The sequence below is a fragment of the Moschus berezovskii genome, chromosome 12 (genome assembly GCF_049115385.1).
Source record: "Moschus berezovskii isolate FMDL1 chromosome 12, NW_MosBer_1.0, whole genome shotgun sequence".
NCBI lineage: Eukaryota > Metazoa > Chordata > Mammalia > Artiodactyla > Moschidae > Moschus > Moschus berezovskii.
The window spans coordinates 34,516,059-34,528,457 of record NC_142471.1 but is presented as its reverse complement, the minus strand read 5'-3'; the positions used below and the strand labels follow the sequence as shown (position 1 = coordinate 34,528,457).

Genomic DNA, 12,399 nt, shown 5'->3' with positions numbered 1-12,399 from the left:
GAGGGAGGGAGATAAAGGTGCCTTTCCCCACCCCACTGTTTTTCGTTTTGCTTTTTGCTCCCAGTTTTTCTGATGTGGTAAAGTAAACCTAGAATTTACCATCTTAACCATCAATGTTATTAATAAAAATATTCATAGTGTGCTGCCATCCCTGCCATCCATCTCCAAAACTGTTTGTATCCTCAAAACTAAAACTATACCCATTAAATAGTAACCCCTCATTTCCCCCTCCTCACCCTGGCAGCCACTATTCTGCTGTCTCTACAGTTTTGACTGCTCTAAGTACTTAATAGAAATGGAACCAAACACTTTTTTTTGTGTCTCTGTGACTGGCTTATTTCACTTAGCATAATGCCCTTAGAATTCATCCATGTTGTAGAAGACACCCAAATCTCCTGCCTTTTTAAGTTTGAGTACTATTTTGTTGCATATGTATACCACATTTTGCTTATCATTGCATCCATCAGTAGACACTTGTATTGCTTATACTTTTTAGGTTTACCTTTGTGAATAATGCTGCTGTGAACATGGGCAGGATTACCTCTTTGAGACCCTCATTTCAGTGTTTTGGGGTCGATGCCCGAGGTGGATATGTTGGATCATATAGTAATACTACTTTTTATTTTCTGTGACACCACCATCCTAGTTTCCACAGTGGCTCTACCATTTTACATTCCTACCAGCAGTGCACAAGGGATCCAGTTTTTCCACATCTGTACCAAGACTTCCCAGTTTATGATTATTTCTTTTTTATAGGAGCCATCCTAAGCGATATGAGGTAGCTTCTCATTGTGGTTTGATTTGTATTTCCCTAATAGCTAGGGATGTTGAATGTCTTTTCATGTAACTGTTGGCTATTTGTATATCTTTTTTGAAGAAATGTCTATCAAGTCATGCCTAATTTTGAACATTTTCTGTTGTTGAGTTTTAGGAGTTCTCTGTTCTGGGGCTTCCCAGGTGGTGCTTGTGGAAAAGAACCCGCCTCCCAATGCAGGAGATGTAAGAGACACGGGTTCAATCCTTAGGTTGGAAAGACCCCTGGAGGAGGGCATGGCAACCCACTGCAGTGTTCTTGCCTAAAGAATCCCATGGACAGGGGAGCCTGGCAGGCTACAGTCCATAGGGTTACAAAAAGTTGGACACAACTGAAGCGATTTAGCATTCACGTACTGATACTAATTTCCTATCAGATATGAGATTTGCAAATATTTTCTCTGATTCTGTGTGTTGCCTTTTTTCTCTGTTGATAGTGTTTTTGCATTTGCCGTTTTAAAAGTTTTCATGAAGTCCAGTCTGTCTGTTTTTTCTTTTGTTGCCGTGTCTCTGGTGTCATATCCAAGAAGTCACTGCCAAATTCAGTATCTTGAAGTTTGCTAAGAGTTTTCTAGTTTTAGCTCTTATGTTTAAGACTTTGATTCCTTTTGAGTTAATTCTTATATATGGTATTAGGTAGGGGTCCAAATTCATCCTTTTACATGTGGATATCCAGTTTTCCCAGCATCATTTCTTGGAGACACTCTTCTCTCCTCATTGGATGGTCTTTCAGCACCTGTCAAAAATTACTCGACCATTATGCGAAGGTTAATTTCTGGGCTCTATGTTCTGTTCTATTGGTCTGTATGTCTGCCTTTAAGCCAGTAGCACAATGTTTTGATTTCTGCAGCTTTGTCCCCAGTCAGGAAGTGTGAGTCCTCCAGCTTTACTCTTCTTTTCCAAGACTGTTTTGGCTGTCTGGAGTTCCTGAGTGTGTGGCCAGAGAGGGAGAGCCCAGGTCCATCTAGCTCCTGCCCCTCTGCTCCTTCCATTGGGCAGTCACTTTGTACCTCCCGTCCATGTGGCCGGTGTCTCAGCAGGCTCAGACTCAGCAGGGCTGCTGGGGTGGTGGGAGGGTAAGTGGTTTTCCTCCTTGATCTCAGGGCCCTGGGGACCCAGACTGAGCTGCCTTGGTGGTCAGTAATAGCCAAGGCACCACACACAGCATGCAAGGGAGAGGTGTCAATGCTGTTGAAGGAAGAGGGGGCGAATGGCAACTCGTTGCTGATGAAGACAAGACCTTTCCTTTGTAATGACCATCTTGGCCTCTGTGGACTGAATGTCCCTGACCTGTCCAGCCTGGGACATATCCTTGCCCACTTTCTGGTCTGACCCCAGGGCCTTTGCACTTGCTGATCCTCTACCTGAAACAGTCTTCCTCTAGCACTCAGCTTCCTCCACACTCCTTCAGGTCTCTGTTCAGATGTGACATGCCAGAAAGACCTCCCCTGACCCTTGTCCCACCATAGCCACCTCTCTGCCCTACCCCACTCACCCTCCGTTTTACTCTGCTGTAATTTTCTTCATAGCACTTACTACCTAATGCAGTTTGCATTGGCTTGTTGAGTTATTTCTCTCCTATCAGCACTCCTTTGAACGCCATGAGGGCAGGGACTCTGTCTTATTCTCTGCTGCATCCCCAGTTTGTTCACTAAGCATTTGGTGAAGCAGTGGGCTTTGTGTTCCCAGGGCAGGCATGCCTACGAAGGGATGGTGTCTGTGCAGAGCACCATCATTCCATCTCTCTTGAACGACTGACTGATGCCCATATATGTGCAGGTGAGGGTCATGAGAAGGTTGGGGCGTGGCCTGGTGTGATGCTCCGCACACAGTGAGCACTCTGTCTTGTTCTGTTTGATTCGGAGGACAAGAGATCTGCAAGTGAGGCTGGAAAGGCTTGGGATTGGCCATAGCTGGGCAGAGTGATGGAAGGGGATGGGAGGCCTCCTTATCCTGAGGGGAAGAAAACAAAGGCATAGCAGGGCTGGATTCAGGTACCACAAGCCGACACTCAAGGCTGAGTCAGGTAACGAGAATGGGACTAGCGTCTGTGGAGCGCTTGTCTGAGCGCTGGCTCAGTCCCCAGGGTTGTACCTTTCCTCCTTCAGTTCTCATAGCCCATAATTCTTCCTCTTTCATAAACCAGGAAATGAAGGGCAGAAAGTGGAAGCCGCTTGCTTACGGTCACACTGCTGGTAGGTGGCAAGCCTGAGCTCAGGGGGTGTGGGCCCAGGGCCTGCTCTTGTACCAGCAACCTGCGGTACATGGTTGTGGTGGAGGGCAGCACATGCCACTCAGTCACAGTCCAAGCAGGAGGAGGTAACCTCTCCTCCCTTTACTGAGTTGTGGAGAGGGAGTCCAGACAGAGAGGACGGTGCTGGTCTGTTGTGACTCCTGGTGCTGCTCAGAAGTTTATTCCAGGGCACATGCGCTCACTGTGCCGTGTCTGGCTGCAGCGTAGGGGAAGCTTGGCTGCCTGCGCTGCACTATTGCCTGTCCCACCTCGGTGTGTCCTCTTTGCTGCTGACTTAGGGGCATGAGGTCTGGTGGGGGTAGCAGGGCAGTGACACCGCAGCCGGCCCCTCCTCTCTCATCTGTATTCTTTGTTTCGAGGTGCCCGTCAGGCGTGGTGTGCTCGTTGATGACGAACATGCCCCACCACATCGTTGCATTTCAGTCGGAGACTCCTGACGTCTGCCTCAGTCTCCTCCCTACCCTCTAGGTGAAAATGAGGACCAGCCCAGCCTCCCTTCCTTGAGCCATCCAGATCCTGCTTTGGGCCACTTCCTGGGCTTTCTAGGTCAGGTGACAAGTGTCGGCCAGGAGGCACCAGCCTTCTCGTGCATGGCAGGGAGAAGGTGCTTTCCCCCCCGGACGCGGGCATGTCAGGTACATGAAGCAGGGCTTTCGTGATCTATGTGTCAGACTCCATGGCTGCTCCATTCCAGGGCCCTGGTCATTCCCTGTCTCCTGAAATGTCTGGACTTGTTAGCCTCCAACCGTGGCTCTCTGCATTCATGATCTGGGGCCATGTTGTTAAAGAGGAGGAAGCGGAGGCCCTAGGGAGGGGCATAGCTGCACTGAACTGTGCTTCTGCAACAGGGCTTCTCAGCAGCCAGAGGTGCCCACTCTCCCACTCCTCCCGAGGTCCTTAGAAGCAGGGGAGGCGGGCTCAGCACATAGCACTTTCACCTGCCTGCCTCCTTCTCATACCTGCAGCTCACGGAGTCACGGTCTCAGTGCCCAGCACGGTCTGGACATTGGGATGGGCAGGATGGAGTAGCACGTGTCAGGGCCATAAAGCCACAGTTCATCCCTCTTTCTTTCTTCTCACTTTTAGTCCCCAGGCCCCGCTCAGCTCACAGTGTCTGTCAGGGAGGGGACAAGCCCACTCTGGGGGATTCCAAACTGAGGCCCTGGACAGTGGCGGCCCTGCTCTGAGACTTCTCACTTACACAGAAGGGTGGGTTCTGCCTACGTGTCCTCCAGGCTGATCTGGCTTCTTGGTGCTTGTCCAAGTCCACCAGCCTCCAGACCCCTTCCTCCATGAAGTCTCCCCGGACTGCCAAACCTTTAGAGCTGGGTAGCAGTGTTGTGATGCAGAAGGCAATGGCAACCCACTCCAGTACTCTTGCCTGGAAAATCCCATGGGAGGATCCTGGTAGGCTGCAGTCCATGGGGTTGCTTAGAGTCGGACACGACTGAGCGGCTTCACTTTCACTTTTTACTTTCATGCATTGGAGAAGGAAATGGCAACCCACTCCAGTGTTCTTGCCTGGAGAATCCCAGGGACGGGGGAGCCTGGTGGGCTGCCGTCTATGAGGTCGCACAGAGTTGGACACAACTGAAGTGACTTAGCAGCAGCAGCAGAGTTGTGACTAGGGATCAGGAGCACAGACATTGAGCTGGACTGTCTGGGTTTGTATCCTGTTCACCCCATGACCTTAAGCAAGTTACTTCATTGTTCTAACCCTTTGTTTTCTCCTCTGTCATTGCAGGTGTAATGACAACCTCAGGGTTAGTGTGGGAATTCTCTGAGAGAATACATGCGGAGTTTAGTACATCCCAGCACTCACAGGGCTCAGTATCAGCTGCTGCTATTATTATGACTGGTATTGTTGTTATTAGTGCTCTGCAGTCCAGCAGTTTGCCACTGTGGACTGTTCAGCCTTGTCACCCTGGCAGACAGCTTTCCTTATGGGTAACCCAAGGATTGAGGACGGCGGGGTTGGAAGGTCTGCTTTGCCTGCAGGAGCCACAGCTGACACTCGGGGCACTGGCGGGCCAAGTGCTGTGTCACGGCCTTTTCATGTTAACGCAGTCGATACCCTGTGAGCTTAGTACTCCTCTTGTCGCATTTTACAGACGTGCACGTGGAGGCAGTGAGAGGCTGAGGGTATACAGCCGCTAAGGGGCAGAGTTGGGAGTTGAGCCCAGGCCGACTGGTACTGTCAGCATTCTAGTCACTGCTCCCTCAGTTTGCAGATGGGCCCCAGGCTCAGAGAGGGGAAGGGCCTTCCATAGACTCTCAGCAGGCAAGTCGTCTCCTGAGCCCCTGGCTTCGCTTCTGTCTCTTAAACCCAGCCCAGTGTCGGGCTCGCAGGGCTCAGCCGTGTGCTAGGACTCTGTTGGACGCACGTGGGTGTGAGAGTGACTGCTTGCCCTTGGCCGTCTGTGGGTGGGCAGCTCTGAGCCGGAGGGAGGGTTCTGGCCTGGGACAGGTGGCCTGGTGGTGATCCTCCCTGCCCTGTCGCAGAGCCCCCAGGGAAGAGTGGCTTGCCTCTCCCTCCTGCGCGGGTGCTGGGGGAGGTGCGTGTCCCTCGGCGCCTCAGGCTGGAGCACTGAGAGGACTCTGCCCGCCCGCTGGAGGCTGGAACAAGCCCCTTCGCTGTCTCCGTTTCATGGGGAGGAAGCGTGAGTCACCAGGGCCTTTACAAGCCCCAGGTGAATGGAGGGGTGTGTTCTGGGGGGGGGCACAGGCCCCAGGAGGGGGCCTCGGAGGGCTGGGCGTTCTGTTACCGCTTGGGTGATTTTACTGGAAGTTCTTTTGAAGTGGTCTCTGTGACCCAGTGGGGCTGAATCACAGAGTAAATACAATTAGCATTGCAGCCTCTGGGGAAGGATGCAGACAATGCTTGTGGCCCAGGCTGGTCCCCGTCTGCCAGCTCTCTCCCAGGGCTTCTGCCTGGCTCCCACACGCATCCCCGCCTGCCTGCTGACTTGGGTCAGCCTTGCGTTCAGTCCCCCTGTGGACCTCACTCCCTGCAGGCATGTTAGAAGTGCAGAGTCTCAGGCCCCACCCCAGGTCTCCCCAGCCAGAGCCTGTACCTTGACCGGTTCCCTGGTCAGTTGCTGTGCAGGGAACCCCTTGTATCATCACTCTGCTCCACATGGTGATGAAAACCTGGCTCCCACTCTGCCCTCCTCTGGAACTCTTTCACAATCATACGACTTTCTCTGGGTCCTCTCAGGACCTCTGCACAGGCTTGTCTGAGTTTGTGGCGACCGTCCTGAGTGTCAATGCCTTGCTGCTCTGTGGGGGTGGAGGGGGAGGCAGTGGAGGCAGCAGTGGTGTGGGAAGCTGGCCCTCGTTCATCCAGACCTCTGTGAGAGGTGGAGGGTGTGCCTTCGGGTTCAGGGTGGGTGGGTTGGGGGTGCAGGTACCTTCAAGGGAGCTCCTACCTGCTCACATGGCCAAGGGTGAGGGGCTCTGCGGGGCAGGGGAGCGTGCATAGTGAGATGGGACCCCTGTTGGCCTCCAGATTGGATTGTGAAATCCTAGGGGTAGATGACGTTCGTCTCAGCCCTTGGAAGCCATCGCTTAGCAAGGACACTGTGTGACTTTGGAGGAAAGTGACTCCTTTTGCCTTTTCCCGACAGTCCTGACCACACAGGCTTTTAAAGACAACATTAGCCACAGAGACAAAGCATGACCAAGACAGTGTCGTCTTCGGACCATTATTTTCCCCCCCAAATGACGTCTAAGGCCCTGGGAACATTGTAGAAACTGGGCCTTGTCCAATTTTCATCGTCCCCTGGCAGCCCCAGCACTGGCTCCCAGGAGCCCTGCCAGCCAGCTCGGGGGAGGTAATACCCGAGATGCAGATAAAGATGTCATGCCGCCCCCAGGTCAGGCCCCAGAGCCCCATCAGGTCAGGACATCGGGGGCGGGGAAGAGGAGCAGAGTGTGTTGGTTGGCCAGTTGACTCCTCCCAGCCAGGGGAGAAGGTGGGAGGAGAGAGAGAAGGGTGTCTGCCAAGTTTAATTAACAGTGGAAACTGGCCACGGGGGAGGAGAGAGACAATCTGCAGGGGAGGGGAGGTTTACTGGAAGATGGGCCACTGCTGATGCCAATAATGAGAAAGAGGCGCAGCGTTCTGCAGGGAGCGTTACCAGAGCGCAGCCTGTGGTGTCGTAAGCAGGTCTGGGCTGAGCTCAGGTCTTGGAGGTGTGAGTGGGATGGTGTAGTGGTGCCTGCTTTATCTGAGTAGCTGTCTTTTGAAAACAGTCCACCAACACACCAGCCAGTTTGGTATATTACTCCCTAACCCCTTCAACACCCCCCTCCCCATAACAGCAGCAAAAAGTAATAAAGAAAATAGAAGTTGAGTTTAGCAGATAGGCATGCTGTTGTATTCTTGGGTTTTGAAGATACCCATGGATTGGCTGCATTGCACATGACTTTATTTCATAGATCTTTATGTCATGCTTGATGTTTATGATAGGGGAAGAGGAATGCTTTGAGAAGTCTGTGATGCTCATTGTTGAGACAGAAATGGATTGTGTGGGTTGAATTTGAAATGCAGGATATAGCTCACTGAACATTGCTTACATATTTTTTAGTAGGATCGATAGAGGACTTGCTGGGTTGCCGGGGGTTTTCTGGTTCCGTCTCCCTTCAGAGGATGTGCAAAGCCCAGCTATGATATCCCTGCCAGGTGGGCACAGAGTGAATGCACGTGTCGTGAGAGCCCCTAGCACCTGGGCCTTCTCGGACCGAGGCAGTACTGACCGTGAGGCCACCCTGCCCTGCATCCAGCAGCTGTTCCAGGGGTGCTATTGGAGGCCAGTGGAACACATTGAATCCCTTTGGGTGGTCCTTTCCACTTCCCAAGCGAGCCTCTTCCATCTGTGCTGCGCACCCAGGTGTTCTTTCCAGAGATTCTCAGAAAATGTGATAACGAGGCCCCTGGCCCAGGCCACTGTTGTACTCCTTGTCCTTACCGCAGGCCCTTTGTTCTAATTTTCTCTTTTCCCCCTTTCTCCTTTCATCGCTCTCGGTGGGCACACCTGCTGTTAGTAGCCCCCAGCATGCTGTCTGTCGTGCCAGGGCTGATGGTTGCCCTGCCCTCGGTGTGGTCTTCGTCTTTCCCCCTCCACGTCTTCCCCATCCTTTGGGGTCTTCCCTGTCCCCTGGTGCGCTTCTTCCTCCCTCCTCCCTGGGCTTCCTTGCTCTTCTCCTCCTCCCCTGCTGTCTCCATGTCTTTATCCCTTTTCTTTCCCTTCTGAGGGTGTGCAGGTATAGAGTAGCTAGTCAACAGTTGAGATGGGAGAGAACCTCTTAGATTTGACCCTGCGTTTTTGATCCTGGAGTCCAAGGTCTCATTAATTCTTGGTTGCTTTCTGACACCAAAGCCCTAAGGCTCGTTCAAAGGCTTTATTGCAAGAATCTCATCTCTGGCTCACCCACTTTGCCCAGTACACACACGCCTTCATTGTGTAGTTCTTTTGGTTCCAAGAACAAAACATTGCATTTTTCCCATTGTCTTGTTTTATTTGACCCACGATCTCTGCATGTTGTGCTTTTTTCAACTCCCATTTAATCTCTGCTTAGAGTCACCCACCCTCTTGCTTTTGTGTCATCTGTAGTCTTGATAAGCAAAGCACACCTTTGTTTCTGTTCATCATTTCATTTATCTCTGAAATGCGTCAGGGCAAAGGACCTTCTGAGCTGTCTGGTTGAACCCCTTCATGTTACACACTTGAGAAACAGAGATCCAGAAAACTGAGGCCACTGGCCAGCTACTCACATGTAGATAAGAGCTGGGCTCAGACCTGGATTTCTTGACCCAGAGGTTTTTTCCTGATGCCAGGCAGGTAACATCCTGGCTTTGAAGATACTTGAATTCAAAGCAAACCATGGTGGTTATGTGTTTGCCACTAGGAGTCAACAAGTGTCAACCACCCCCGCCCCCGAAAAAACTTGTTATCCCCCAGCTTTGGTGACTGTGTAATTACTCATAATTTTATGAGTAACTTTTAATAAGGGGGCAGCCACTGACTGAATTATTAAGGACTGAGCTTGAATACAGTTAGAACCTAAGAGCAGAAGAGTCTGGTGTGAAGAACAAAGGGTTCACAGATGCTTACTTAGGCTCTGTTACTCTCTCTATACTGGCTATTTACTGATGGCTCAGTCAGTAAAGAATCTGCCTGCAAACTGGCGTAAGAAAAAACAATAAAATCACAAATTGGCTTTTTAAAAAGATTAATCAAATTGATAAGCTCCTACCTAATCAAGAAAAAAGACAAAATACAAATTATCAATATTACAAATGAAAAAAGAGATACTAATAGAGATCATTCAAACTTAAAAACTTGATATGTGAATATTATGAACAATTTTATGAGAATAAATTTGAAATTTTACATTAAAAGGACAAGACCCTTGAAAATACACATTGCTAAAGCTAACATTAGAAGAAATAAAAAATTAGAATAGCTCTAAATCTATTAAGAAATTGATTCAAGCAATTAAGAAACAAACAATACAAATTGTTAACAAACTCTTTCAAGAACATACAAGAAAGGAGGAGCAGTTCTCAGTTCCTTTAATGAGACAACATTACCCTGAAACCAAAACCTCTTAAATACATTACAGAAAAGGAAAATGACGGATCAGTACCTCTCATTAGCATAAATACAAAATGCTAACCACCCCTATCCAGCAATACATCAAAAGGCAAATACATCATGAACTAATGGGGTTATCTCAGAAAGGCAAAGGTGTTTTATTTTTCAAAATAAAATTGATGTAATTCAACATATTTACAAGATAAATAAAAATTTATTTATATTAAAAAAAATAAAATTGGTATGCTAAATAGAAAAAAAAAAAAAAAGAATCTGCCTGCAGTGCAGGTAGACCCAGGTTCGATTCCTGCGTTGGATGGATCCCCTGGAGAAGGAAATGGCAACCCACTCCAGTATCCTTGCCTGGAGAATCCCATGGACAGAGGGGCCTGGTGGGCTGCAGTCCATGGGGTCGCAGAGTCGGGCACGGCTGAGCGACCTACACTACCACTAACACTCCTCTCTCTATGGAAGCCAGAGTCACCCTGATACAAAGCTGTCGGAAATCCCCAGGCCCCTTGTCACCCTGGGTGTGTGGCTCCCTTGCTGAGTAAGCCTTTCCCCAGACGTCCTGACACGAAGCCGGCTGACTGACTCTAAGCTGCCCTCTGCCCGTGCAGAGATCAGTCAGAAGATGGCCACAGGTGAGGCGGAAGCTGGGACAGAAACACTGCAGATGAGACCCTGTTGACCACGTCTCGCCTGCCCAGCCCATGGTTCTGATGTCTAGTGCCTGGTACCGTGCTGGTTCTCAGCCTGGAGCTCACTGAAGTCAGTTGGTCTGGCAGTGGTTTGGGGTGTAGACAAGAGAGCCCTTTGGGATCGGTAACAAATGGCCTCTCTTTCTGCCTGCAGGCTCCACCTACAGCGTCTTGTCCATCATGCCCTCAGACTCGGAGAGCAGCAGCTCACTCAGCAGTGTGGGTGAGTACCTCCTTCCCGGGGACCCCTCCTTTCCGGAGGACCTCAGGGAGGTAGGGAGCTACGGGCGAGCCGGGGCAGCGCTGGGTACGTGGGTGGGAAGTTGGCCCTCGCCTGTCACCTCCCTTGTGCGGTCATCTGTATTCGCCGGTTCGCTCATCGGCACGTCCTCTTATTGGAGGAGGGCAGAACTCTGCTGTTAGCAGGGGCGTACGTGCTGGGGAGGCCCCCGTGTCACCATTTCTCCACTTTATCAGGGCACAGGACTTCTCAGAGAGCCTGTTGTCCCCTGCCCGTAGCACCCGGTGCCCGCTGTCCAGGAGACCGACCACTTTGGGAACTGTCCTTTGTGAGCAGGAACAGCCCACAGGGAGTGAGAATTGCCTTGAGGGCAGGAGTCGCCAGTTCATGCTGAATCGGGTGTGTGTCTTTGCGTGTGGGTTCCAGAAGCCATAGCGGGAGGCTGTTCCTGCTGTCGTTGGAGATGTCTCAGTGAAGGAGACAGTCTTCCAGACTTGTCACAGTCTTCCAGTCTTCCCGCATCCCCGTGGCCTTCCCCGTGTCCCACCTGCCCTGCGTGTAACACCCTCGTGTGGCTCTGTGTCCTGGTCTGACCTTGACACCCTCGGGGGTGAGTCCTGGAGGTTTTGAGTCGGAAGCACTCACAGATGTCATCTGGTCCAATTCTTTCCTTTTCCTGCAATAGACAGGTGGGGAAATGGACACTCAGAGAGGGGATGCCTCGTGTCTGAGATCCTGGAACTAGCCAGGGAAAGGCCTCTCTTGAGTTGATCTGACTGATCCAGAGCACCTCTGGGGTGGCAGAAGTGGGCTTGTGATGTAGCGGAGAAGGGGATGGCACCCCACTCCAGTGCTCTTGCCTGGAGAATCCCAGGGATGGGGGAGCCTGGTGGGCTGCCGTCTATGGGGTCGCACAGAGTCGGACAGGACTGAAGCGACTTAGCAGCAGCAGCAGCAGCAGGCAGCTGTAGTCCGTGTGCTCATGGATCTTAGGGTCTCCTGGGGCGCTAGTTAGGCGAGTGGATACAGTGAGTAAGGTCAGCGTGACGAGGGGGGACCAGAGGGACAATCGTATTCATCTTCTAGGGCTGTCCTGGCCAAGCACGTAAACCGAGTGGCTTACACTGTAGAACTTTATTCTCTCCAAATTCTGGAGGCCAGAGTCTTGAGATCAAGGTGTCGGCAAGGCCACATGCCCTCGAGGACACCAGGAATGCGTCTTTTCCAGGCTGCTTTCCTTCTGGTGGTGTGTTGGTAATCTCAGATCATCCTGGCTTGTAGATGCATCTCTCTAGTGTCTGCATGCATCTTCACATGGTGTTCTCTCTCTGTATGTGTCTCCAAATTTCCTTTTGAACACCATTCACATTAGTTTTGGGACCTGCCCTACTCTAGTATGATCTTAACTTGATCATCTGTAAGGACCATATTTCCTAATAAGATCACATTCACGTTTACTGGGAATGAGGACTTTAGCATCCATCTGTGGGGCAAAGTTCAGCCCCTCAGAGGTCCCCGCATCCTCCTTGGGGTTCAGGGAGGACGCTGCTGGGACCGTAGTTCACTTTGCTCTGCCCGCTTTGGGTCGGTGAGATACAGGGATTGAGTGGTGGAGTTGTGGGGATTTTGAACATGGGACTGGCTTTCAGGAAGTGCATGGTGGAGCAGTCAGGTTGAGTGCAGCGGTAAGATGGGTTTTTGTAAAACTGAGCTGGTTGAGCTCTGAGTGCACTTCTCTTGCCCCACCCTTTTCCACTTCCGAATTTCCCTTGGGAACAAGGTACAGTGATC

At 51.1% G+C, this 12,399-nt stretch overlaps 1 protein-coding gene across 2 annotated transcripts in view; it reads left to right on the top strand.

The window, feature by feature from the left end:
- Positions 1 to 12,399, top strand: part of DLG5 (discs large MAGUK scaffold protein 5) — a 134,141-nt gene that overhangs the window by 40,519 nt on the left and 81,223 nt on the right. The window contains exon 2 of one of the 2 annotated variants that reach the window (XM_088842060.1): positions 10,522 to 10,590. The exons of the other annotated variant lie outside the window; for it this stretch is intronic. Coding sequence (XP_088698186.1) covers positions 10,522 to 10,590 — 69 coding nt within the window. The remainder of the gene's footprint in view (positions 1 to 10,521; positions 10,591 to 12,399) is intronic. 2 annotated transcript variants of the gene reach the window in all.